At 41.2% G+C, this 27,699-nt stretch overlaps 1 protein-coding gene across 2 annotated transcripts in view; it reads left to right on the forward strand.

Annotated features, from left to right (window-relative positions):
- The window catches only part of atp2c1 (ATPase secretory pathway Ca2+ transporting 1), a 79,042-nt gene that overhangs the window by 27,445 nt on the left and 23,898 nt on the right, over positions 1 to 27,699 (forward strand). For both annotated transcript variants that reach the window (XM_038710342.1, XM_038710341.1), the window contains exons 2-13: positions 648 to 752; positions 1,637 to 1,753; positions 6,695 to 6,784; positions 10,370 to 10,405; positions 10,642 to 10,703; positions 14,835 to 14,943; positions 15,440 to 15,592; positions 19,578 to 19,646; positions 21,873 to 21,948; positions 22,044 to 22,110; positions 26,956 to 27,080; positions 27,550 to 27,647. In XM_038710342.1, the coding sequence (XP_038566270.1) occupies positions 648 to 752; positions 1,637 to 1,753; positions 6,695 to 6,784; positions 10,370 to 10,405; positions 10,642 to 10,703; positions 14,835 to 14,943; positions 15,440 to 15,592; positions 19,578 to 19,646; positions 21,873 to 21,948; positions 22,044 to 22,110; positions 26,956 to 27,080; positions 27,550 to 27,647 (1,107 nt within the window). The remainder of the gene's footprint in view (positions 1 to 647; positions 753 to 1,636; positions 1,754 to 6,694; positions 6,785 to 10,369; positions 10,406 to 10,641; positions 10,704 to 14,834; positions 14,944 to 15,439; positions 15,593 to 19,577; positions 19,647 to 21,872; positions 21,949 to 22,043; positions 22,111 to 26,955; positions 27,081 to 27,549; positions 27,648 to 27,699) is intronic.

The raw sequence follows: 27,699 nt of genomic DNA on the forward strand, positions 1-27,699 counted from the left end.
AAGTTATTCTAAAGGCTCGTGCAGTTTTCTTCAGCTTGAAATAATCGCATACTTTGGACACTTTCTTCTTGTTCCCTCGCTATTTTCCTCTCTCTTCCTCCACAGCGGCATCATAATCACGATGTGATCACAGCGTAAGCGCGATGTGCGACAGTAATAAATGTCTGTGCGAAACAGTGGTACTATATAGTTGTATGGATGAAACGAAGCCTCGATGCAAAGTATTTGTGTCGATGCATTGTGTAGTTTGTCTCGCAATAATAAACAAAATACTACAGTATTCGAACAGAGTAACCAGAATATTCAAGCAGAGAATATTGCACATTAGCATAAAAACAGATGATAAAGTAATTTGTTTCTGTTGTTGGAGTTTAAAATTGATAGACAGAATAGAAACTTGTTGTCATTCAGCTCCAGGCTGCTGCCGCAGAGCAGCTCAGTGTCTCCGGCCTCACACTGTGATCGTGCAGCTCGTCTCTATAGTAAACTTGTTGAAGTGAACGGAAGTTAACTGAAAGATTTCAGCTAACTGGAGCCGTCTGCTCCTCGGACCCCCTCCACAGATAAATGTCCTCGAACTCGGTGAAGAAGAATTTGTTCGTGCGTGTCTGGTCTGATTCACTAAAGTTTTTCTCTCTGTGTTGCAGCTTTCCGAGAGACACCCCTCCAGTGAAGATGAGACCATGGTCCTGGTACTAGCCCCCAGAAAAGCCAGCGAACTCCCTGTTAACGAAGTAGTGTGTATCCTGCAGGTACGGTGTTTTAAAACTTATGATTAAGAGGATATTTAAAGGTACTCGACACAAATTCTGGGAAAGGCTGTACTGATGTGAGAACAAGTAGGTTTTCAATTTTGACTTAAAAATATCCACTGAACGTGCTTCCCTAACACATAGTGGAAGGTCATTCCATAAATCGGGAGCAGGGTTATTGTACGGAGGTTTGACCAAGAGACCAGCATTTAGAGAGCCAGTGAAGAGAGGCCAAATTAAGCCTTTATAGGTACATATAACTGTGTGTCATCAGCGTAGCAATGGAAATTAATAATGTATTTGTGGATGAGAGAGAGAGAGAGAGAGAGAGAGATGGATATAATTTTGATTTCTGTTGTATCTTGAGCTGCTGTAACAAGTACATTTTCCCCGTCGTAGGATCAACAAAATCTTAAACAAAACATGTATATAGATGGCAGAAGTAAAATGGTAACCGTTTTGAAGTGTTCAAGTACAGGCAAGCAATACAAAAGATTAAAATAATAAACTAATGAATTAAAGAACACTGTGCCCCCACACACCATAACACATTTAATGAAATTCAACAGTTAAAATATATTCTATTTCAAAGCTAAGCTGAGAAGCCTTAGCCTGTCCTTGGTGAAGTAGGTAGTGTTTTAAGCTTTGACTTGAAACTGGTCAGAGTCAGGGCTTGTCTTATATCTGAAAAAATATGTATATGTAGTTCCAAAAAAACACGAGCTTGATCCCTGCAACAGCCTGCTTGCTCCACTAGATTTGATGTGCAGTAAGTCTGTAGCAGGAACTGAGCATCACCTGTAAAACAACAACCAAACTATTTTCCTTTTAGAAAGTTTGTGTTGCGATCTTAAAGTCGTCCTGTGTTTTGTTGGTGCTGACAGGCGGACCTGCAGTTGGGTTTGACCCAGGACGAGGTGAGCCGGAGGAGAGCGTACCACGGCTGGAACGAGTTTGACATCGGTGAAGAGGAGCCACTATGGAAGAAATACATTTTACAGGTGACAAATCCATCACATTATAATGGAGTCTTGCACAGGAATGTGCCTTTAAGTGTTGGCAGTGTGTAGACAAAGCCACCATAGTGTTGCTGCACGTCAATCCATCCATCGTCAACCACTTATTCTGCGTACAGGGTCACGGGGGGCTGGAGCCAATCCCAGTTTACATCGGGCGAAAGGCAGGGTACACCCCTGACACGTCGCCAGTCCAGGTGTGGCTGCACGTGTGGCCCAAAATCTTTCACAGTTTGCCAAGTTTATTTGTTTGGTTTTTACAGCATGTAAAGCTGAACGTCTGACTGTAAACTGTGTGGTCTCGCTGCTGTAGGCTAATCTGACAGTCCATGTTTTTAACGCTGCTGACGTATGAGACGGCAGCGGCCAGAATGCAGCTGCAGGATAAAGCCAATATCCTATTTTTATCTTCTGCCTGTAACATGTCTTCAGGCACATCATGTTCCAGAGTGTCATTGTTTTGTCACGAGGAACAGTACTTCAACTCAGGCAGCAAAACATCTACAGAACACCATGCCAAGCTCAAACATGTTTCACACGTGGAGACCTGCAATGCTGCTTTTGTTTTTGTGCTTGTAGAAAATTAGGTGGATAAATGGTTAATAACAGGACAGTTACAGAAGACACGACACAAAAATAAAACTGATTTAACAGGGTTGCGATATGAACCGCACCACGGCTCAAAAAACGAGTGGTGAACCGAACTGTGGATTTGGTGTATCGTTACACCCCTAGTATTAAACTTTGACTCTTTTAAAAGCTCCTGGACGAAAACATTGAGAAGATCCTCTCCTCATATATTAGAGAAAGTGACCAATGGACAGTTGAACAGCTGAACATGGCAGTCTGTCTCCATCAGATTTGAGAGGTTAAGTAATGGAAGCAGCCTGAGGGAGTTTGGCTGCTGGTCTGTTTTGTCCACATGAACTCAAGGACAGAAGCTGCTGCTGCTGTTGAGCCAGAGGAACAAGGGATGGGAGGAGGGAGGAGAGGCCTCTGTGAGCAGCGACAACACATACGTTAAATTCAGAAAGGCAACAGGAAAGGAAGTGAGGATGAGACGGAAGATGGGAGAGTGAAGGCAAGAAGAAGATGTGTTGGATGGTTTTTATCTCCTTTCACACACAAAATCCTTAATTTCTGCATGAACTCGTGTCTTGACTAATCAGCCACAATCTGTCAGGTTTCCTGAAACTTTTCACATTTGACCGGACAGGCCTGAAATGTGAGGAGAATCACACAGAGTTCGTTCATTATTTACTTCCTGTCAGTAAATAAAGGCATTTAAAGTGTCTCACAGAAAAAATCACACACAGCTGATGTTTTCAAGCTCTTCACCAGAAACCTGAGTGATGTTTGGAGCACAAGTTCTTGTACATCATTTGTTCAGTAAGTTTGTTTCAAGTTTGTTTTAATCCCCACATTGATATTTTGCCATTTCTTTTAAGAAGTTATGTCATATCAGCCAGTCTCTTAGGACTGTTTTAATTGTGGGGTTTGGCTGAGTTGCTTCTTTAATACCGTAAAACTTCAATTAATAGCAGAGTCCCAAATAGCCGCCCGCCCCGTATACTGGCCTGGTGTGGAAACACATTTTGAAACTCAGGTCTTCATTAAACGCCTGGTCTGGTTTTTATAGAAGTTCTTTGGATGTATAAAACCTCTTAAACCCCCGCAGGGTCACCCGCTTTAGCTGCTTCTAAGCTGATTCGACCATTAATACAAATATTAATGTTTAAATGTATAATCAATATGTCAGTACGGACATGCTACATATCATTAGATGGGTTAGATTCTCCAAAATTCGATTGTTCAGTTCATACAACGGAAAGTGCATAAGCCGTCTGTTGGAGCTAAATCAAATGAATGACGTGTATTTAATAATTTATATACAAGTAATATTCTGTTTGATATAAACTGTTTTGTCTATTTCAGTTTTGTGCGAAAATAATTAAAGGCCGGTCCCATATGATTTTAGCAAATAAAAGCCTGGGCTATTAATCAAAGTTTTTTTGTAAACACTAGTGCAGTGCCTGTTCACAGGGGCCGATGTGACGCCTCCCTGCAGCATATCTCCGAAACAACACGACAATGGCGGAGATACTGCTAGATATTCAGCGCTTCCATAGAACTTCATAAATCTCTTCCTACGTTTCAACACATTCGTTTCTAACATATGATCGTGATCACGCAGGTTTGATATAGTCTGTTTCACTGCCACATCAGAGCATATATGCCCCGTCCTGGCGAGCATTACCCCGCCCTCACTGTTGTAAAGTGGAGCGGCATAAACCCCAAACCTGAGCAAGCCACTCCGCTCTGTTCTGTTCTCCAGTATATTTATTCATTCTGAATGTTCAAATTGTACCAAACGTGACTCTCCCTTGTTTCCACAGCAACACATCCGCCACGTGTGAAGTCGATTGGAAGAACTGTTCCTGACATAATTAAAATAGAGACAGTCACACAGAGATTCCTGCCTTTTACTAAAGAGATGAAACAGATGACATTCACTCTTTTAAGACTCCCAGTTTTCGAACTACTGTTTCTGTCTATGAATGAATCAGTCTGTAAATGATGAATAAAACATATTCTGTTTTAAAAAGATACAGAGGTAAGGGGAAATACAGTATTGATAATCACTTGGGGTTCTGTTGATGTGTATAAATATTGCTGTTTGTGTAAATATATGTATGTGAATATAGTTATATTTGGATATGTATTTTCTTTGATTTTTATAGATCGATAGATATAGGTAGGTAGATATATCTAGATAGAGATATAGATAGATTTATTATTTTGTAGTTTTATTAATTGTGGTATTTAGAGTATACAGGAGCACATAAGTTTTACTTTTTCCTACTCCTTTTTGCACATGTAAATGTGCTTAAGTAATGGAAATTATGGAGTTTTATTTTGTTTATCTGTTTTGTTACCATCATTAATTTTTCTCAATAAAAATCTCTCTCTCTATCCAACATGTGTGGAAACCGTTGTCACTTTTCAGAAAATATAGTTACAGGTGTCCCCAGTTTAACTCCCATACATTATATTGTAGACGGTAAGATCCAGCAGATTTGTGGATTAAACCGTGAAGAGGGAAGTTCTTGCTACTGCTGCTGCAGTCATGTTCTTGATGTGGAAACCAGGTCATTTTGATGCTTGAACTGAAAATAGAACTGGAGTCCGCTTCACCCAATGAGCTCCGCCTTTTCACTGTGGATGACTGACACTTGTTGTACTTCTATCTTTGTGAGGATCTGGACAAAATGTTCTGTGTGTGTGTGTGTGTGTGTGTCACAGGGATGCACCGAATGTTTGGCAACCAAAATCAATCGGCCAAAAACAGCAACAAAAGCATTTTTCGGTGTTTGGCCTAATATGTCAAAAGACCGAATAAATTTTACCGGACAATTGACCCTTCGCTAAGACACGCTGGCCTATCACAGCGCAGTATAGGACTCGCTCTAACTGAGGTCTGACACTTTTATGGCTATGCTCCATTCACTCTAATGCAAAAAGAGTCGTTTTTCTAGCTTTCTTCTACCGTATTTTTCCGAGATATGGACAAACGCTGTTCCTGGGGCACTTGTAGTAGTTACAGCAGCTACCCTGAGAGGTTAAAAGGAGAATACGATTCTTTTTCCAAAACCCAGTTTGAGTCAGTTTGACAGCTTGAATACAACTTTCAAATGTAAAATGCAATTGCAAAACTGTTTGCTGCTTTCTGAGATTGCGACGCTTTTTCCAACAAATTTGACAATATTTCTCCGGGGAGTGCAGTAATAGACAGTGGCAACGCCAACAGTTTGGTCAGACTTAGCAACAGTAACTAAGGGGGGTGGGGCTTAGCAAAGGGTCAGTTACGTGTTACATGTCAGCAGTGTGAAAGCATATGTCTGACTGTAGCTGATTTCTTAGAAAAGGCAACAAATGGTCTGACCCCGCTTTGAGTGTCACTCGTTTGGGAGAAGACAATTAAGCTAGCCGCACCTACATTTGGAGTGCACATGTATTCAAGCCTTTATAGTAAATCCACTGAAACATACTAGAGCGAGCTGACAGGCAGGTTAGCGACTCCTTTTATTATTTAATTTATGCAATAGTAAAAATGGAAAAATAAATGGAAAAATAATTTAAAACCTTGTTCGGTATTCAGGAAAGTTTTTCATTATATTTGGGTTTGGCTTTGGCCAAGAATTTTCATTTCGGTGCATCCCTAGTATAACACAAAGATTCACACAGTTTACATAAAACAGTGGCTCTGCATTACAAAGACAATAAGTTACTTTCCAAGGAAGTTTAAATCAGGGGCAGCTGGACTTTGTTGAAGATGCATTTCATCCAAAAGGCTTCTTCAGTTCTGACTGACTGGCATGGAGTCCCAGCTGTTTAACCTCTTTGGGGTCGCTATCAAGGTGATTGGCTCGTTAGTGCTCCTGGCTGTTGGAAGCCAAATGTGAGTGCTTGTTCAGGCCCCCTGGAATAGACGGAAGAACAGCATTGTAGGTGGGGGTTAAGTGGTGTCTCGGCCCTCTTCACACGTTCAGAGATGGTTTATCCATTCTGGTGTAAATGGCTTCTCTTTCAAACAATCTGTCCTCCCTGAACAAAATATGTACATTTTTGTCATTGAGAGAGTGTCCTTTAAGCTTCAGATGTAAGTAAACTGCTAAGCCTTGACCTGAGGAGACCTGTTGAGCCATGCGTTTGTGTAGTGGTTGTTTAGTTTCTCCAACATACAGGTCTGTGCATTCCTCACTACATTGGACTGCATACACTAGATTGCTTTTCTTGTTTGGGTGTGCGGTCTTTGGGGTGGGCCAGTATCTTTCTTAACATGTTCTTGGAATGTAGTGTTTGTTGAAGATCCTTCGGAGTTTCACTGATAACCCAACCTCTTTCTGTGTCTCTCCCTCTCTGCAGTTCAAAGATCCCCTCATCCTGTTGCTGTTGGCGTCGGCCGTCATCAGCGTTCTCATGCGCCAGTTTGATGACGCTATCAGCATCACTGTGGTATGTTACACCTCACACTACAGCACACTTCACTTGTTCGTTTCTCCTGTTATCTGAGAAAACCCCCCATAGACCTGAGGTTCTTAGATTGTTATTAAAAGAAAAATCAGCGTATTGTGGTATTTATGGCAGCGTCGGCAGCGGATGAAAGTAGAGACTGTAACGTGCAAGGAAACTCGCTGCAGGTGTCTGCCTGTGAGTCTGGCAAATTAGAGATTATATAAACTAATTTTATTTCTTCTTTTTGAATCCCTGTGGGGAAAATGTTGTTGCAGTAGTGAATAATTGCATTGATGTGCAGGATAAGAGAACAACGGAGGAAAAGGCAAACATTAAAGTAAATGTTATATCAGAATATACAAACAAAGATAAAAGTCAAGCAGTGTTCATTACATCCTTAATATAAGTTGTTGGACAGAACAAACTGTTCTTAGAGACTCCCCAGTAGTGGCGCTAAAAAAAATTTGTCCTGATGGTGGCGCTAGAGAAAAGGCCATATCCTGTATAAAAGAAGTGGATGTAGCCGCCGTGACGTCACCCGTTGGTTTGTGAAATGCCATGTTGAAGCCTACAGTTTGGCATTTTGGCCGTCGCCATTTTGCTTTTTGGAGACAATTTGCCAAAATTAGAGCAAGATTATCTGCTAAATAGAATTAAGACCAAGAATAATAATAGGAGAGAGAAAGTCTTTTAATGTTAATTTAATTAATGGAGAATGAATTATTATCAGGACATTTCTTGGAGTCACTCGCTGCGTTATATGAGATCTTCTGTGCAACGTTAAACTTTATTCTGATGGCAGTTTCCTAGAGGAAAAGTTAGGAGGGTGTCCAAAGTCATTAGGAGGCAAGATTAACAGTCTCTGGACTGAACTGTTGGACCAAATTACATCTGCGTTTGGAAGAAAAACTGCATTAAACATAGTGTTCTGCTTTGGTGGCGCTGTGTTTACACAGCTACAGGCTGGCAGATGAAGACCGGTTTACAATATGTGTACTCAGTAATATGGTCCGATGAAGGTGAATAGCGCGGTTATTCAGTTTACATTACAGAGTCCCATGCCAACGCCTAACGCACACACCCTAAATCTCAACAATGGGTCATGCGGACTTGACTGTCATGCTTGTTGGCAGAGTTCACACCCCAATAAAAAATCAACATAGTTATATGAATGGAAAGTTGTATGAATGAAAGTTAAATGACAAGATAAGGAGAAGCAAAAGATTTTTAGGCCCAAGAAGAGCCTTCGGTAGGGATGGTCTGTTTTGTTTTACAACGTTGAGTCAAAGTAGATTTAACATGGTTTTTTTTTTGTTTTTTTTTACACTTATCAACCTTTTAATCTCAAAGTAAAAACAGATATTTACAAATACAAAATACATTTTTGCATAAATAATCACCCCCTCCAAGTTAGTGTTCAGTAGATTCACTTCGGTATTTTTCAACCTATTTTCCCACGTTTTTGTATCTATTTAATTAATTAGGACTACTTTTTTAAAAAAAAATGGTCCAGTATTGAGCGAGCACGCTGCAGTCGGCAACAGTGAAGACTGCAACATACCATAAAACTACAATTAATAGCCGAGTCCCAAATGGCCGCCTACGCAGTTACTGGCCTGGTGTGGGAACACATTTTGAAAAATAAACACAGGTCTCCAGTAACCGCCTGGTCTGGTTTTTATAGAAGTTCTTTGGATGTATAAAACCTCTTAAACCCGGCGGGGTCACCTGTCATGTGAAGTCCATCACTCTCTGTCTGCTAACTTCTCTCACCCTGCACCGTGTTGTTGTTATTGTGATGTGCTACATCAAATGAATGATGTGTATTTGATATATTGGATAAGTTTTATACAAGTAATAGAAGTAGTTTTATGCAAAAGGAATTAAAGGCCTGTCCCACCTGTACACCTCTCCCAAATAAAGGCAGGGTAAATTCAGTGATTTTAGCAAATAAAAGCCTGGGCTATTATCCAAAGTTTTACGGTAATGTGGGTAATACGGTTTTTGCTGCTGAAAGGCTCAGACTGCTACTGTACAAATGTCTGACAACATTAGAGACAGAGACAGACATTTGTTTAAAGAGTAAGATCCTTTTTGTTTAACCAGAAACAGTTGCTATAACAATATGGGCAAATCAACTAGACTCCATTGATAAAAACGGACTACTGCGTTTTGGTTTTAAAACGGAGAGTTTTTGCTACGTTTGCACCTCCCATCTAGACTAAAACGGCGAAAACGAAGACCTAAAACGGAGAAGTTTGAAAAGGATGCAACCCCGTTTTTCGCTTCAAAACTCCGGGTAGCATTTTAGTGCAGACGGTCAAAAACAGAGGACTTTAGAAACGATGAGGCAGATGGTCTCGTTTGGTTCTCTGATTGGGTCTAATAAGTCATGCAAAGCAGAAACACAATGCTACTGACAGAGTTTTAGTATTTTTATTAAAATATTTTGAACCGTGCAAATAACACTAACCGCCTACACTTGTACTGTGCATGTCGCCTTTTTTACTTTGCGACGACTCGCAGTCTGTTTTCCACCACCACAGCCCATTCAGTAACAGTCCCAGCTCGTTATTGGTCCATGCAAAATAAAATCTGGTGTGGTTCTTCATCTGTTAGGGGTGGGAATCACCAGAGGCCCCACGATACGATATTATCACGATATTTATGTTGCGATTCGATTTTATTGAGATATATTGCAATTTATTACCTTTTTCCAACTTCCAATTAGGTCCCTAAAGTCAAACTTTGTCAACATCTGTTTATCTAAAAAGATACATATCTCTTGTTTTTTCATATCACTTTTTCAGTCCTCTACATGGTCCTGTTAAGTTTTCTAGTGGACTAAAAAAGCAATAGATTTTATTATTCTAGTACCAAAAAGTTAAAACTCCCATCTGCAATTTATATAATAAAATATCGATACTTGGCGTCCGTGTATTGATACAGTATTGCCATAGCAAATATCACGATACTATGCTGTATCGATTTTTTCCCCCGCCCCTATCATCTGTAGTACTTTACTCTTTCACCAAATTTTCTGTAACTACGGAGTAGACCAGCTGCTGTGGACGAAGATCGTAGTCATTTTAAAACTCCGTTTTTAAACTAAAACGGAGTAGTTTGTCAGTTTGTTAGTTTTTTTGTGTTGTTGTGTGCCTTTGTTGTTTTTGTTAGTTTAGGGAGTGTGGTGGCTTTGACAAGACCTGTAAGGATTACGATACAGCCCTGTCTTGCTGCTGCAGACTGCAGCGCACTCACTCAATACTGGTCCCAATTAGTCACACAGACAAAAAACATGGGAAAATAAGGTCCAAGTCACAAAGTACTGAGGTTACTCGTTAAGTCTGTGGATAGGTCTCTATTAGCTTTGAGTAAAAAGTCGTAATAGAATGAGAATAACGTCTAAACATACATAGAAAAAAGTCTTTAATAACACAGGTTTTAATACTTTACTATAGTCAGCAGTTGAGAGCAGTCTGTTGTCGTTAACACCTCAACTGCATTGAATCAGATGTAACTCGAACTTGATGTAACTTGAAGGTTAACCAGCTGCCTCTGTGTCGTTGTTTTATTATTTTACAGGCCATCATCATAGTAGTGACCGTTGCCTTCGTCCAGGTGAGTCCAGTTTGAGCGTGTTATTGTTTCAGTCTCTCTGCTAACACATGTCTCTGTTCATTTTTAAACAAACTTCCATAAATATTAAAGAGTTTGCAGCCTCAAACGATGAACAGATGTTTAAAATGTGAATCCTAGAGTGGTCTGCTGCAGTGTGTGTGGGTGGAATATACTTCTGCATGTAGATTCATGAATCTTGCATAGCTCCAGTTCTTTGCTTGTCCTCTTGTGTGTAGGAGTACCGCTCAGAGAAGTCTCTAGAAGAGCTCGGGAAGCTGGTTCCTCCAGAATGTCACTGGTGAGAGTTTAATCCATCCTCCTCTTCTTCTTCTGTGTTAATGTGATTCTGTCTGGGTCAACAGGCAGAGTCGGGAAGCAGCACTGCCGCAGTGACTGCTTCACTTCCTAATACTACTCGCATTCTGCTTGGCTGTTTTATATTCACTCATTTGGCAGATGCTTTTATCCGAAGTGACTTATATTTAAGGAACAACATAGAAGCACCAGTAAAGTGAGAGATGTCAGAAAGTGAGAGTGATAACAGATACAAGTAAGAGCTAATGGCACATACGGCATCAATGGGATAAATACCTAGGAGAGGAAGTAAGAGTGCAATCAATACAAGAGAACTGTACAGAGATGGAAGAAAAGGAACAGGAAGTACCTCAGTTGTTTCTCTTGAATGTTAATTTCTGAAGTAGTTGAATGATGGGTTCCATTTAACTCTAAAGTTGTAGCTAGAAATGAAATCACACCCGAGCTACAGATTGTAGCAGAAAACAAGATTGACCCCTCTGGCTGTTGTGAGGATTACCAGCTGATAACAAGGTATTGCGCTGTATTTTGCACATACAAATGCCGTAGCAACATGTCCAAATAAGACAGAAGTGGGTTGGTGAGGTTCTTCCAAATTTCCGTGTCGGAAATCTGACTTAAGGGGGCGTTCTCGTCGGAAAGTCCGATTTCCCATGTCAAATGGAGCGCACCATCACCATGTATCACTCATGCACGAAACATTGTTCAGTAGAGCCCCAACTACTGTCTTATAAAATAATGACATCCTATTTTGTTTGTACAACATACAAGAAGATGACGGACTGATTTACATGCAATACAAAACAGAGGAAAGCAGCGAAAAATGATCTGTGCCACAAATTGTTTGTTTTTATTTGATAGGTGACTTAAACTGATTTACTAAATGTTCAATTTAATTTCAAAACTGTTTGAATGGACTGTGTAACACTATAGCACTGGTTGGCAATAAGCGGCCTGCGGGCCAGAATTAATCTGCCGACAATAGTGTAAAAAAAAAAAATAGCACTTTCCGTGTTCGGCCTAATAAGTCCAAAAGACTTGATTAAATTTTACAATTACATTGACATGTCGGCAGTGTGGAAGCATTTTAAAGTGTCCGAGAAAGACGCAAAAATGGCGGTTTGCAGACTCTGTTCTGCTGAATTGTCTCCCAGCACATCCACTCCATCTGTGACTGACGTCTTAGAAAAGAACAGCTTTGAGTGTTTCTGTGAGAAGGCGATTAAGCTAGCCGCACCTACATTTGGAGTGCACACATGTTCAAGCCTTTATGGTAAGTCCACTGAAACGGCCCAGAGCAAGCTGACAGGCAGGTTAGAGACTTTATCGTGTCAGTTTGAGTGTTGCAGTGTGAGAGTCCTACCTGAAGAGAGGCTGTGAATTCTTCATGTTACGCCGTACGAGAACCACATACAACATTATTTATCAAACTGGGTCGGACTTGGTGAATTTAGTGCGAGGATATACATGTGACAACGTCTGGTTTTCAAAATAAGGCGTCTGTACAGGATGGAAATAAGATTAATCGGATTATATTCACAGAAAGTATAAAACATATTAAATGTGTCCATTAAAAGTAAATGGACACATGTGGTTTACTTTACTGGACCCTCTTGGGCCCCGGACCCCCCAGCGTGTTGTGTATCTGCTCTATAAAATGTAGAAACCTGCTGATTCCCTCTTCTGAGCCTCGAGTTCATCCACAGTTTGATTTTCTTCTTTTTGTTATTCTGTGCAAAACACAGCACACACAAGGTCAACCAGCTGACAGCGACAGTCTGCCTCCATGTTTGTTTCTGTCTTAAGTCACTTTTGATCACGCGAGATTTTGTGAGATCCCAAGTCCCTGGAACCGCCACTCTGAAACCCTTTAGTATAAATGCAGAGTGTGTGGTCCTTAGTCTGGACTGACCCGTCTGGTGTGTGCGTTCTTAAGAAAAAACTATTAAATATTGTTTGATCCTGTCGTTATGTCTGTGGTATGTCACGTTTTTAAAATTGGTTAAGATTTTAAAATCCTCTAGTGTGCACCAGGCATTTGGCACCAAAATCTAAACGGATTTCAGCTAATAATTAAACCCTACAGTACTGTACATCTAGCCAGCATTTCATTAGAACGACATTGCCTTAATTTTCCTTCTGCAACGATCTAAAAGATGAAAAATAGTTGTAATAATAAGGGATCAAATCTATCGGAGTTTATTCCCTCACTGTCTGGAGAAATGTAACGTACGTCACCAAAAAATGTGAAGCATCAGACCGGTCTGAAAAAACATTATAATAATAGTTTATCAATTCCCTTTGACTCCGTTCTTCACAAATGACCTAATATTAAGTCAACTTTTAAAGTAAGACACTAATATAAATGGAGCCGGATTTTCTCACACACATCCATCCGGCTCAGAGGAAGAAAATATTCCTTCAAACAAACTTCTCGGGCCTCGATTTACACTTCAAATAACAGCAGACGGACGTAACAGCTGCCCCTTCACACACACTCACACACACTCACACACACACACACACACACACACACACACACCTGTGCAGCACTTGTAAGCCGAGAAGGTCTCGGGAGCAGCTCGTCGCTCAGCCTTCCCTCCATCTCTCTCTTCCTCTGCCCAGTTTTGAAACTTTTCTTGAAATAGCTGATTTTGTCCCCATCACTTTTTTTTTTTTTTTAAATCATCTGTTAAAAATGTTCTGAAATATAGCTTGCATCAAGAGATATTGACTAACAAATGAAAGGTTTATTTGCACAATAAGAAAACTTGCAATGCAAATATTGAGAAAACAAATAAAAGTAACTTAAGCTGATTTAAAAAAAGCTGACTATAAAATGAGCCAAAAACGTGCCGCACCAGTCAGTAACTTTAACAACGTCTTGATACGGTTTCTTTTTGGCCAAGTTTTCCGTTCTCTCCCTGTGAACATGACAAAAGAGGAGAGAAGACTAAATCCTGCCTGCATGTGTGCTGACTCAGCAGGGATGATATTACAGGAGAAAAGTTGATCTACAGGAGAAACGGATCTGAAAGCAGCACAGAATGACCAGAAAGTTCACTTATTCCGGCACATTACAGCTGCGCCACGGTTTTGATGCGTCCTCAGCCCGGCGTCAAAGTCCACTGGAAGCGTCTCAGAAGCATTTCAGCAGCAGCATTTGTGCAGCCAGCCCCACGTTATTGACTTATTAATTTGTCCGTTTCTGTGACCTTGTTTCGTTCCGTCAACTTCAGGCTGCATTTCCCACAGGGAGCATTTCAGAATCGGAGCCTTATTTTGCTGACATGTTTAGATTTTGTTGATTTGGTAATAAGTGCTTTTGTGCTTCTATGTAGGCTATGTAGATAAATGATTTCTTTCTGTGTCCGTTTCAACCGAGTTTATTGTTGATTTACGATCGGGAGTCTCCACAGGGTGTTCCTATTCTCTGCAGAGCGGAGAGCCAGACTACAATGGCCGCAATTAGCTCTGGCAACGCGCCGCAGCCGATGGACTTTTGGCGTTAGATTCTATTAGAGGGTTACAGTTTGAATTGTCACCTCCCACCTGAATTTTGTGTTTCCCTATTTATTTAAATAAACATTTCCACAATAAATTTGTGCAGAACATTTCTCCAGAATGCAGGAAATTTACTCAAATTTTTGCAGAACCCCCACTGATATATTTCAGCATTGAGTATTTCTTCAAAATAGTCTTAAAATACCGTCTTGTCTTGTTCTTGTGACCCCAACATTGTGCTGCGTCACACCTCTAATATGTCTCCACCTCTTTTAAGCACAAATTTACGCCTTTGCTGTTGTACGTATCAATACACCAACTCCTTCTCCTTTAAATCAAAAAAAAGTCTTTCTTACATGTCTCATCTACAGTGCCCAATATTGTTTGAGCTTTTTCTGTTGTTTAGTTAAGTTTCTTCTTTTGTTCCTTTTTTCTTGTGCTTTGTCTTGTCTGTTGTGTTAGATTTATATTTAATTCAGTTGTCTTTCCGCTGGTATTTTTCTTGGGGTTTTCTTCTGTGAAATGTCAGTTCATGTTGTTTTTTGCCCTGGATGTTTATTTGACACAAGTAAATAAAGATAAATGTTTGAATATTCAAATCCTCTCTCAGTGTCAGGGATGGGAACCTGGAGCACCTGCTGGCCAGAGAGCTGGTTCCTGGAGACACCGTCTGTCTGTCTGTGGGAGAGAGAGTCCCGGCAGATCTCCGCCTCTTCGAGGTGCACAGCAACACACAGAAATACCCACATGTAAACACACGAATGTTTTAACATAAACACAAAACCCATTGTTAGTTCATGTTTCCACTGGGCCTCTTCTTTTATTTATCCAGTGCAGCTTCGCTGAGCGTGAATATATATTTTTCCAGGAACACACTGTTTACACTCACATAGTGGCACACGTGATGCCACCTGGACAACTGCTCAGCTCAGCCACAGACTTGAGGTTTATTTTACAGGTCACATTTCCTAGAAAGAACTGATATGTAGCTGGAAAGTCATTAGCAAGTTCTTGGAAAAGTCTTTAATTAAGCCACAAGTTTAGCTGGTACTGTGAAAGTGAAATGTGGCATCAGGTAAACTTTTAACTCAACACGTAAGGAATTCTTACAGTAAAAAACAGTAAAGCGAAAAGACATTTCTTAATTTACAGACTTGGTCAAGTCCATTTGCCATTGTTTATTGAATCCTCTGTGTCTTGTCTCCACCCTCTTAGTCGACCGACTTGTGTGTGGATGAGTCCAGTCTGACGGGCGAGACGACCCCCTCCTCCAAGTCCACCCTCCACCAGCAAGCATCCAATGGCGACATCTCCTCCCTCAGCAACATTGCCTTCATGGGGACGCTGGTGCGCTGCGGCAGAGCCAAGGTACCAGCAGGATGATCCAGTTTCCTATTTCTTTAAATGTACAGTATCTCACTAAAGTGAGTACACCCCTCACAGTTTTGTAAATGTTTGAAATTATCTTTTCATGTGACAACACTGAAGAAATGACACTTTGCTACAATATAAAGTAGTGAGTGTACAGCTTGTATAACAGTGTAAATTTGCTGTCCCCTCAAAATAACACATCACACAGCCATTAATGTCTAAACCGCTGGCAACAACAGTGAGGACACCCCTAAGTGAAAATGTCCAAATCGGGCCCAATTAGCCATTTTCCCTTTCCATGGTGTCAGGTGTGTTAAATTTGATGTTATAACTCTCATACTCGCTCTTACTGGTCACTGGAAGTTCAACATGGCACTTCATGGTAAAGAACTCTCTGAGGATCTGAAAAAAAAATGGTTGTTCTACATAAAGATAATTAAGTCAAGAAAGTTTGCCATAAAATGTCAAAGTATAAGACTGAAAATATATAATTACAAAGACCACAAACCCAAAAGTTGCATACTGTATGTGATGAAGACGATGACCAGGAGTCGTTGGATTAAACACATCAGGTGACATGCATCTGTTCGTGGAACATAGCTAAGTTACCTAGCTAATAGCAAGCAAGCAAAGAATGTTAGCGCTAACATGTTGGTGACTACACTCACCTAAAGGATTATTAGGAACACCTGTTCAATTTGTCATTAATGCAATTATCTAATCAACCAATCACATGGCAGTTGCTTCAATGCATTTAGGGGTGTGGTCCTGGTCAAGACAATCTCCTGAACTCCAAACTGAATGTCAGAATGGGAAAGAAAGGTGATTTAAGCCATTTTGAGCGTGGCATGGTTGTTGGTGCCAGACGGGCCGGTCTGAGTATTTCACAATCTGCTCAGTTACTGGGATTTTCACGCACAACCATTTCTGGGGTTTACAAAGAATGGTGTGAAAAGGGAAAAACATCCAGTATGCGGCAGTCCTGTGGGCGAAAATGCCTTGTTGATGCTAGAGGTAAGAGGAGAATGGGCCGACCGATTCAAGCTGATAGAAGAGCAACTTTGACTGAAATAACCACTCGTTACAACTGAGGTATGCAGCAAAGCATTTGTGAAGCCACAACACGCACAACCTTGAGGCGGATGGGCTACAACAGCAGAAGACCCCACCGGGTACCACTCATCTCCACTACAAATAGGAAAAAGAGGCTACAATTTGCAAGAGCTCACCAAAATTGGACAGTTGAAGACTGGAAAAATGTTGCCTGGTCTGATGAGTCTCGATTTCTGTTGAGACATTCAGATGGTAGAGTCAGAATTTGGCGTAAACAGAATGAGAACATGGATCCATCACGCCTTGTTACCACTGTGCAGGCTGGTGGTGGTGGAGTAATGGTGTGGGGGATGTTTTCTTGGCACACTTTAGGCCCCTTAGTGCCAATTGGGCATGGTTTAAATGCCACGGCCTACCTGAGCATTGTTTCTGACCATGTCCATCCCTTTATGGCCACCATGTACCCATCCTCTGATGGCTACTTCCAGCAGGATAATGCACCATGTCACAAAGCTCCAATCATTTCAAATTGGTTTCTTGAACATGACAATGAGTTCACTGTACTAAAATGGCCCCCACAGTCACCAGATCTCAACCCAATAGAGCATCTTTGGGATGTGGTGGAACGGGAGCTTCGTGCCCTGGATGTGCATCCCACAAATCTCCATCAACTGCAAGATGCTATCCTATCAATATGGGCCAACATTTCTAAAGAATACTTTCAGCACCTTGTTGAATCAATGCCACGTAGAATTAAGGCAGTTCTGAAGGCGAAAGGGGGTCAAACACAGTATTAGTATGGTGTTCCTAATAATCCTTTACGTGAGTATATATTGTGCAAGACGAGAGATGAAACTTTGGAATTGTAGTTGAATCATTAATCAGTGTCCTCCCAGGACTTGGCGGGCCTAACTCTAAACCTGCATATTTAAACCAGCTGATTCTTTCATGCAGCTGACCGGGATGCAACAGCCTGTGTCTCTGTCTGACGTCCTCCATGTGTTTCTGTCATTCTCACCGTATTTCCTTTATGTTGGACCACAATACTGCACGTTCTGCAGAACAGTATCCCCGCTCTGGTAAAGAAGATCTGGATCCTGGTCTTCTCAGACCTTTGCTTTTATATTTTGTAGGTAAATGTGAGACGTTGGTATCACACCGGTCTGCGTCTTCTAAACAAGGAAGTGAGTTTGCTGACGTGTGACAAAATTTTGTGGGAAACGGAGATGATAGGTCAGATTAGCAGAGAAGTTGTGGTGATTGGTCAAAATTGCAAGTTGCGCTGAATTCACAGGGATTTGTTGAATTTGTGTTAATAGTTGCGACATTGTGAAATCCTGGAGTGACTGAATAAGATAAATAAATAAGATGATGAATAAAAGTGCCAAACAAAACAGCTTGAATGAGAATTGAATGAGAACCCTTGGAAGAGGATGGGTAGGCTATTGACTGCTCAAAAAGTCTGACAGCTGTGGGGACAAAGGATCGTCCTGCAGTGAAGCAAGATGAGGCGTTCACTGCCCCACTTCAACACATTGCTCAGTGAGTCCAGCATCCTGCGGAGCGCCGAGCCTGGCTGAACAATTAATCCAACTTTTATCGAAATGGCAATATTTCCTTCTGTAATTTTTAAATTCGCAGGAGGAGCAATATTTATGAAAGCTGGAAAGTGTGGCAGAATAACATTTTAAAATAGATTATGGTCGTGCTGCAGAGATGTCGTGGCCTACAAGTCATATTTTCTAGCACTGCCCTTCTAGGTACCCCAATGGTTAGTTTAGCATTTACCTAATAATGTTTTTATTGATTGATATTAATATTTCTCTTTTTTGTGTCTTATATTTTTCTTTATCTTTTAATTTATTTCTCATTTTTATTTTCTTAGTTTATCTTTACCGAACATCTTCACTGCAGACTCTTACTACTGTATTTACATGGTTATGCTTGAATTTCAACACATGTCAAGCACCTTCTCGTGTTGTGTTTGCAGGAGGCTCTACACAAATAAAGTCTGATTGATTCTACAGACTTAAAACAAATTTGGTACAAATCACAGCAAAAATCACCTTTGAGTATGTATTTCTGAAAATGGTCGCTCTAATATCGCAAAGGCAATATCATTAAAAATAAATCGCAGTTAGATATATTTTGTCCAAATCGTTTTGCCCTAACCAGCTTGTCCACACCTTGTGTCTCTGGCTGTTAGCAGTAACAGAAAGTTAATGTTGAGAGGCTCAGGTTATTTGAGCACTTAATTTCAATAAGAAGCTACGCAGGTGTACTACTTATTTGTTGTTTGTTTGGTTTTATTCTGGTAAAAATAACATACACAGACTGTAACACGCTTACACCGATCAGCCATAACATTATGACCAGTGACAGGTGAGGTGAATAACAGATTCTCTGGTTACCATGTTACCTGTCAGTGGGTGGGGTCTATCAGGCAGCAGGTGAACATTGTGCCCTCATAGTTGATGTGTTAGAAACAGGAAAAATGGGCAGCGTGAGGAATTGAGCAGTCAGTACCCATCAAAAGTGGACCAAGGAAGGAAAAGCCGTGAACTGGCAACAGGGTCATGGACGGCCAAGGCTCATTGATGCATGTGGGGAGCAAAGGCTGGCCCGTGTGGTCTGATCCAACAGACGAGCTACTGTAGGTCAAACTTCTGAAACAGTTGATGCTGGTTCTGATAGAAAGGTGTTAGAACACAGAGTGGAGTCCAGATCTCCACGGGTCAGGGCTTTTTTGGCCAGCAGGTGGTCATAATGTTATGGCTGATGGACAAACAAAGAAGAATAAGCAGCAGAAAACCAAAAACGGAAGACAAATTCAGTCCGACGTGTGGCAGCTGGAGACACCAAAATAAAATGAATCTAGAAAAAATAAAAATCATAAATGTATGTGATCTGTTTGTGTGGTGTTCCTCAGGGCATCGTCATCGGAACCGGAGAGAACTCAGAGTTTGGGGAGGTGTTCAAAATGATGCAAGCAGAAGAGGTACGTTATCCTAATTATTATTATTTTATTTTATTTTTTTAAATACCAACAAGCTGTTTAATGTTATTGTCCACCCAGATCTACAGCTGTTACAGCAACACACACAGTATAATTGTTTCCAAAATAAACCGCCACCTCCCTTCACAAAATCCCAACACTCGTGTTTACATTCGAACAAGTAGTGTTAACAGACTGCACTTGGCTTTCTCCCGTAGTCTGGTTCCTTTTTAAATGTCCAGTTACCCACAATCAAGAAACCTGATTTCTCCTGGAGAGCCATGGTTACACGTGACCAGGTTTTCTGATCAGCTGTTCAGGCGTGCATGTTGCATCACAGACCTCGGATGGATAATGGATTTAACAGCAGAAGAGAGATGAAATTAGAGGTATTCACATGTAGGGAATCATCCTTGTACTCTAAGAATTAAATTCAGAGTCTGACTGAAATTGACAAACAAAAGAGCTTCTTGATGTTAGAGTAAGTTGGTTTCCACCAGCTCAGTGTTTGTAAAAACGTCAGAGACGAGGCTGCATCCTTACAGGCTCTCTTCAAAGCCACCAGACTCCTTGACAAAAATACAGAGTTTATCTCTTTGGTCTACCGCTGCCTGGATTATGTGACTTTTCTTTTGTTCAGTAACACAAACAAACTCCCTTTTTCTGCGAGGTAAAATTACATTTTTTATCAATGGAGTCTGGTGTTTTTGATGAGAGCGACAGTATTTCCCTCCCTGAGAGAGAGACACACACAGAGGCAGGAAGCAGTGTGTTGTATCACCATTACAGTTAACACAAGTAGAGCATTGTTCCAAAATAAGGTGCGATGGGAGAGAAATCTGATGATTGACGAATGTAGATTTTCACTGACCGGGTTATAGCCATGCACAAAAACACATCTGATATTCTCCGTAACCTATATGTCTGAGTGTGTAAATGTATTGATTAAAGCCAGTGCTTCAGCCTGGTTTCTGATGTATTGAATCTTGACCATAGACTTTATAAAGAAGTGGACGCGACTTCCACGCTCTAACGTCATCTGCTGGTTTGTGGACTGCAGTTTTAAAGCCCCCAGTTTGGCATTTTGTTTTTTTGAAACCAGACGTGACCATCTTTGGACGAGAGGTTGGAGCTAGCTAGCTTGGTTAGCTGGATGCATCTGTAATTTACATTAACTATTAGCAGGGATGCTAATTTTGGCTAGCGACAAACTTAAAGCAAAATGTGCTTACCTGAAAAATGAACAGCCGACTCCAACTAAGCTTTTTCAGTGATGCTGGTTGAATGTACACAGAGCAGCAGATACAGGTCTCCTCTATCCTGATTGACAGGTCACCATGGTAGCGACTTGTCAATCACCTCGTAGCCCCGCTCTAAAGCCTCCCCTGCTTTCTGGTCTATGTTCCTCTAAGTGGGACCATAATTTACTAAATGAACATCATGCTGTGTTGAAGAAGACTTGAAACTAGCGACTGAGACCATAAACTCATCAGGAAAGTGTTTACTGAGGTAATAAATCAGCAGAAGTAGAAACAGTTTCTCATAGACTCTATACAATCACACTTCTTTCTGCAGCAAGTCGGGTCGCCCCCTGCTGGCCGTTAGACAGAATGTAGGTGTAAGACTCTTCAGCACTGGCTTCGCTTTTCAGACCCGGAGGTTCCTGCTTGGTCGAGGCTGAAATATGAAGTATGGAAATAGACTTTTTATTTAAACCTGCAGTTTTCATAATACACATCACTATCGGTTTGCCACCGCAGGAATGTCGCCTCAGATTTAAAAACTGTACTGCGAATACAGAGATTCGTGAACGCGTTTTACTTGAATGTAATGGTTTATTTATATGTAAAAGTAATCAATCTTTAACTCCACACATGGAAAGTGATGCCCAGCAATGAGCCATATTTAAAATTTCCCTCACCTGAGACACAGTTTGCACCTACTCAGACCAAAATGTTCAAGTCAGCAATTTTGTGTTTCTTGCAGCTTTTAATTTAGTTCACTTGCATAAGTGCAGGTACACATTTAAATGGACAAAAAAATGAAATCCAGATGTATTTTAAGCAGAAGCTTGTGACACTTTTCTAGAAGTGTGAACATTTAATCTGTTTGGTTAATGTGTTGTTTCACTGGCTCGTGGCTTCATCACCTCCATAGATGGATGCATCGTCAGTCATGAAAACCTTTTTTTGAGGTAAACAATCTGCTTCCTGCTTGTTTTTGTTTCAGGCTCCTAAAACGCCGCTACAGAAGAGCATGGACCTGCTGGGGAAGCAGCTCTCGCTCTACTCCTTCGGCATCATAGGTTTGTTGGTTTGTTTTTCAGCCTTCATCTTTGGCCTCTCCTCGTTGTGAGCGCATGTGTTCAGTCTTCACTGTGTTTTCTGCGCTGTGTTTCAGGGGTCATCATGCTGGTGGGCTGGCTGCAGGGGAAGAGGATTATGGACATGTTCACCATTGGAGTCAGGTACAGCTGCTACGCTGAATCAGCTTACTGATGTTTGCTTTCTCCGTCTCTGAAAGCTGAAGTGTGGATCTGCTGCTGCTGCACAGACTGCCTGTATGTTTGTCTGTGTTTGGTAAATGATTAAACCCTGGCAGCAGCTTCGGCAGCTAGCAGCCTTGTTCACTTCTGTTATCAGATAACAGCCTCACTGGAAAGACTTACATGGAACCAAGCCATAAATGATGATATTCACTTCACCTCTGAGGGTCAGATGTCCACATGTCTGTGAATTCAGTACAGAGTTGGAGTCCGGACGTGGCTTTCACATCTACCTCATTTGGTCCAAACATTCAGACTTTTCAGTTGGATCCGGTCCTAAATTACAGGCGTGAAACGTCCTTGGACCTAGGATCAAACTGAACCATGGTTCGGATTGTTTCTATTGTGAAAGCATTTTGTTTGGGATGGTTCGGACTTTCAGACTATTTACAGGAAGTTCGGTGGTTCCCTTGTAAAAAGGGATTCAAAGAATAACCGTAGTAACGATATGCATCTGTTCATCCCTCATTCATTCATTCTTCTCAAAGCTTCCCGTTGAACTATTTACAAACCAATCAATGTCCGCATAGATGATGACGACAGGACACAGGCATGTCATGTAAAATTCTTTAGTGCACTCGCATAACTGCAGCGTGAAATCAAAGCAAAACTAACCTAATGTATCAAAACATAGAGGGAAACAGCTAGCCTGGTTCTGTTGTAGCATGTCTACTTATGTTTAAACTTATCAGAATTAATACAAAATTATGAATTTTAATATTCCGAGAATATTAATTCATAAATCTCTTGCGGGGCACCACCCGAGATTCCGTTCGCCCACGTTCTCGGGATTCCCTGGGTATGGTTAATAATTATATTCAATTCAATTTTATTTATAAAGCGCCAAATCACAACAACAGTTATCTCACAGTGCTTTTCATAAAAGAGCAGGTCTAGACCATACTCTATGATGCTATTTACAGAAGCCCAACAATTCCCACCAAGAGCAAGCACTAAACGACAGAGGCAAGGAAAAACTTCCTTTAAGAGGCAGAAACCTCGAGCAGAACCATGGCTCAGGGTGGGCGGCCATCTGGGGAGAGAGAATATACACACACAGAGATACAGTAGGTACAGTAAAGGTGATGTTGCTATAGACTAAATGAAAAATGGTATAGATATGTATAGTAGTGTTAATCATAACAATCGTAATGTTAATGATTATAATAACAATAATAACAATAGGACTAGTAACAATAGTTCTTGTAGCAGAGGGTATCGAGCAGGAACACTGGGGCAGCAGGTGACCCGCAACCACTGATCCAGACTCCACAGCTCCAGAAACGCCTGCAGGAAGTGATAGGAGGAGAGGGGAGAGGGACGAGAAAGCACAAGACTACCGGAAAGGGGAGAAGTTGTGTTAGTAACATGCAATAATGGGATGAGGTTGCATACAGAGGGAGAGAAAGTAGAGGAGAGAGGAGCTCAGTGCATCATGGGAAATCCCCCGGCAGTCTAGGCCTATAGCAGCATAACTAAGGGATGGTTCAGGACTAACCTGAGCCAGCCCTAACTATAAGCTTTATCAAAGAGGAAAGTCTTAAGCCTACTCTTAAATGTGGAGATGGTGTCTGCCTCCTGAACCCAAACTGGAACCTGGTTCCACAGGAGAGGAGCTTGATAGCTGAACGCTCTGGCTCCCATTCTACTTTTGGAGACTCTAGGAACCACAAGTAACCCTGCATTCTGGGAGCGCAGTGCTCTGATGGGGTAGTAAGGTACTATGAGCTCTTTAAGATATGGTGCCTGACCATTAAGAGCTTTGTAGTTAAGAAGAATGATTTTAAATTCTATTCTGGATTTTACTGGAAGCCAATGCAAAGAAGCTAAGACAGGAGAAATATGATCTCTTTTCCTGGTTCCTGTCAGAACACGTGCTGCAGCATTCTGGATCAGCTGTCTTAATGGACTTTTTCGAGCAGCCTGATAATAAGGAATTGCAGTAATCCAGCCTAGAAGTAACAAATGCATGGACTAGTTTTTCTGCATCATTTTTAGACAGGATGTTCTTGATTTTCACAATATTACGTAGTTGAAAAAAGGTGGTCCTTGAAATTTGCTTAATGTGAGACTTAAACGACATGTCCTGATCAAAGATAACTCCAAGATTCCTCACAGTGGTGCTGGAGGCCAGGGCGATCCCATCAAGGGAAACTATATCTTTAGATAATGCGTCACGGAGGTGCTTAGGCCCCAGAACAATAACTTCAGTTTTATCTGAGTTTAACATTAGAAAATTACAGGTCATCCAGGTTTTAACATCCTGAAGGCACATTTGAAGTTTAGCTAACTGATGAGTTTCATCTGGTTTGATCGATATATATAACTGAGTATCATCTGCATAACAATGAAAGTTTATGGAATATTTCCTGATAATATTGCCTAAAGGAAGCATATATAAAGTGAAGAGGATTGGTCCGAGGACAGATCCTTGAGGAACTCCATGACTAACTTTGGCATGCATGGATGACTCATCGTTAACATGTACAAACTGAAATCGATCTGATAAATAGGACTTAAACCAGCTTAGAGCGGTTCCTTTAATGCCAATGAAATGTTCAAGTCTCTGCAATAGGATCTGATGGTCAATGGTATCGAGTGAAGCACTAAGATCTAATAAAACAGAGGCAAGTCTGTTGTCTGATGCAATGAGGAGGTCATTAGTCATTTTCACCAGTGCTGTCTCTGTGCTATGATGAACTGGAAAGAGGGCAGGAAACCATAAACTTTTCAGTCAGGATTTACTGCCCTCTTTCCAAAAGAGTTTTGATGGGCTGTTTGTAATCTCTGGTTAGTGTTTCTTTGTCATTTTAACAGTCAGGCACCGAGCGTTATCTGGCTCTCAGAGAGAGAGTGGGAAGGAATTTTGAGTCTCCAAATTATTTGATATAAAATGCACAAATCCACACTGTATGTTCACAACACTGTCTAAAAGTAAAAAAGCAGCTCCTCCTCTTAGGCTGTGTCTGATTGATCATGTCACTTCTCTTGCTACTGAGGACTGCTCTGTTCTGTACCATGGGGGGGGGACGTTGAGGTTCTGTGCTGCTGCTCTCTGCCTCTGGCTTTCCACACAGTCACATGGAAGGGCAGGGAGATCCCAGAACAGAGCCAAACAGAACTAACTGCAGAGCAAATATCAGTTTCTTTGATGAATTAAAGCTACATCCACGCTACTACGTTTTTGTTTTAAAACCTCATTTCCGCCTCCCGTCCAGACTAAAACGGCGAAGTTTGAAAAAGCTGCTGGTTTTAAACTCCGGGTTAGCATTTTAGTGCAGACAGGTGAAAACCGAGGATTTTAAAAACGATGATGCACGATGCTACTGACAGAGTTAAGTTTTGGTGTTTTTATTTAAATATTTTATACACATGTCGCCGTATTTAGTTTGCAACGACTCCCACTCTGTTTCCCGTCGCCACAGTGTCTATGTACTCCCTATTTTCCAAAATGTCATAGGAAAGGGCGAATTTGCTTCATTACAGGGAACTAGATGTGCTTTACAGTAAAATACTCACAGTAACACGTAAAATGAAATTAACAGAAGAAATAACACTGACTAACACCCACCCTACAAAACACACCTAATAACTAATGTTACAGCCCGGCTGAAGAGGAGGACGAAGAGGGGAGGACAGCACAAGATCGATTTAAGAAAATATAAATGAACCAATGGAGATGTATTGGATGTAAATCAGTAACATGGGTAGTGTTTGCATGTGTGTTCAGTGAAGTACAGTGAACAAAGAGTGTCAACACAAGAAAGACCTAACCCAAAAAGCAAACCATGACGCCCAGAGAGAGAGAGAGAGAGAGAGACTGATTCCACCAGCTAATCACAAGTCTGAAGAAGTTCTCAGTTTACTTTTAAATGTGGACTAAGTTTGGGTGCCGCTTAAATTTTAATGATTGAATTTCAGTTCTGGTCCCTTCATCACAGATCTAGTCAGCGCTCAGTGACCTTCATCCTCTTCCTCCTCGCTCATCTTCCCCTTCATGGCTAAACTTAAAGGAGTCTCTGTCCTAAAGGGCCGTCTCTGGGGACTCTAATTTTGTAGCCATCATTGGTTTCCCTTCAGTATAAAAGGTGTTTTGTACCTGAGACGTTGCTACTGTTAGTGTTAGCTGTAGCTGGGAGAGCGCGACACGTTGAACACGGTGAAGCGTTCCTTCAGATTCACGCCGTGTTGAAGTAAAAGCTTCGTCATGTTCGAGCTGCTTACTGCCTCGCTCCAAACCTCCTTACTGCAGCTGGTGCATTTTGTTGCGTTCTCTGTTTTAGTGAAGCTAAGCCAAACTTTGGAGCGTTTGCTGCGGTCCGCCATGGTCCAGGACTGGAAACAGAAGGACTCTCTTCTTCATGCTTTGTTCACATAACAAATGAGGTGACGTTAGGTCGGCGTAGCAGCTCCTGGCAGATAAGAGACACTTTGATGGAGTGTAAAATGCTCACTGCAGTTCAGTCAGGAGCTGAAATATGCAGGAAGTTTGGAACAAAGGAGCAGAATCCAAACGCACGGGTCTTTAACAAATCCACTGTTCTCGGAAATTTGGTACCTGTTCCAACTTGGTTCCACCGGGTCTTGATACCCAACCCTAATGTGGATGTAGTTGTGACAGATCTCAGGTATGCAGCTTGTGGGTACAGTTGGAGAAGCAGCACCTGACAGCCTAAGAGGTTAGGTGGAGAAATTGTGATTTATTTGTAACCATAAATTGAATAGGTGTGTGAACGTTGTCTTTATTTCTGATCTCCTCTCCTTCAGTCTGGCGGTAGCTGCCATCCCAGAGGGTTTACCCATCGTGGTGACAGTCACGCTGGCTCTCGGTGTGATGCGCATGGTGAAGAAAAGGGCCATCGTCAAGAAGCTTCCCATTGTAGAAACTCTGGGTAGGTTACTTACAACATAGCAATTTTAACTTAATTTTAGTTTACTGATAAAATTGATCACAGCTCTGATTGAACCTGTAGCTCTGACGTTTCCGGTTTTCTCTCTCAAGACCAAAAGATCTTAGTTTGACCACAAAAGCAGAACGCACCAATTTCTAACCAAGTTTCTGGTTTAAAGCCCCTTTTTTTTGAACAGAAATTAACTTGAAGAATTCCCCAGAACCTTAACATGCAAAAACCCTAAATTAAAGGTGTTTCTGATCCTTTTTGGGGCGATTTCATAACACCTGCGGAAGCAAAATATGGGTTTAAATACACCAAAATCCAATTAAGTAATTATAAAAATGCCTACAAAAAAAAATCAGACAATGTTTGAGTTAATATGTAAATGTACTTGGATGTTATTTGCCAGCTTTTTGATGTACTTCCAGTTAACAGGTAACATTCCTCTTGTTGTTTTTTCCGTCAGGCTGCTGTAACGTGATCTGTTCAGACAAAACGGGAACTCTTACCAAGAACGAGATGACCGTCACTCAGCTGTACACGTCAGATGGACTCCACGCAGAGGTCTGAACGTCCCTCCTCCATCACTAATCATCACTCATCCCAGCAAATTAAA

Source organism: Micropterus salmoides, unplaced genomic scaffold (genome assembly GCF_014851395.1).
Source record: "Micropterus salmoides isolate LMB-PRFRI ecotype aquatic unplaced genomic scaffold, ASM1485139v1 Ms_hic_scaffold_11, whole genome shotgun sequence".
Lineage (NCBI taxonomy): Eukaryota > Metazoa > Chordata > Actinopteri > Centrarchiformes > Centrarchidae > Micropterus > Micropterus salmoides.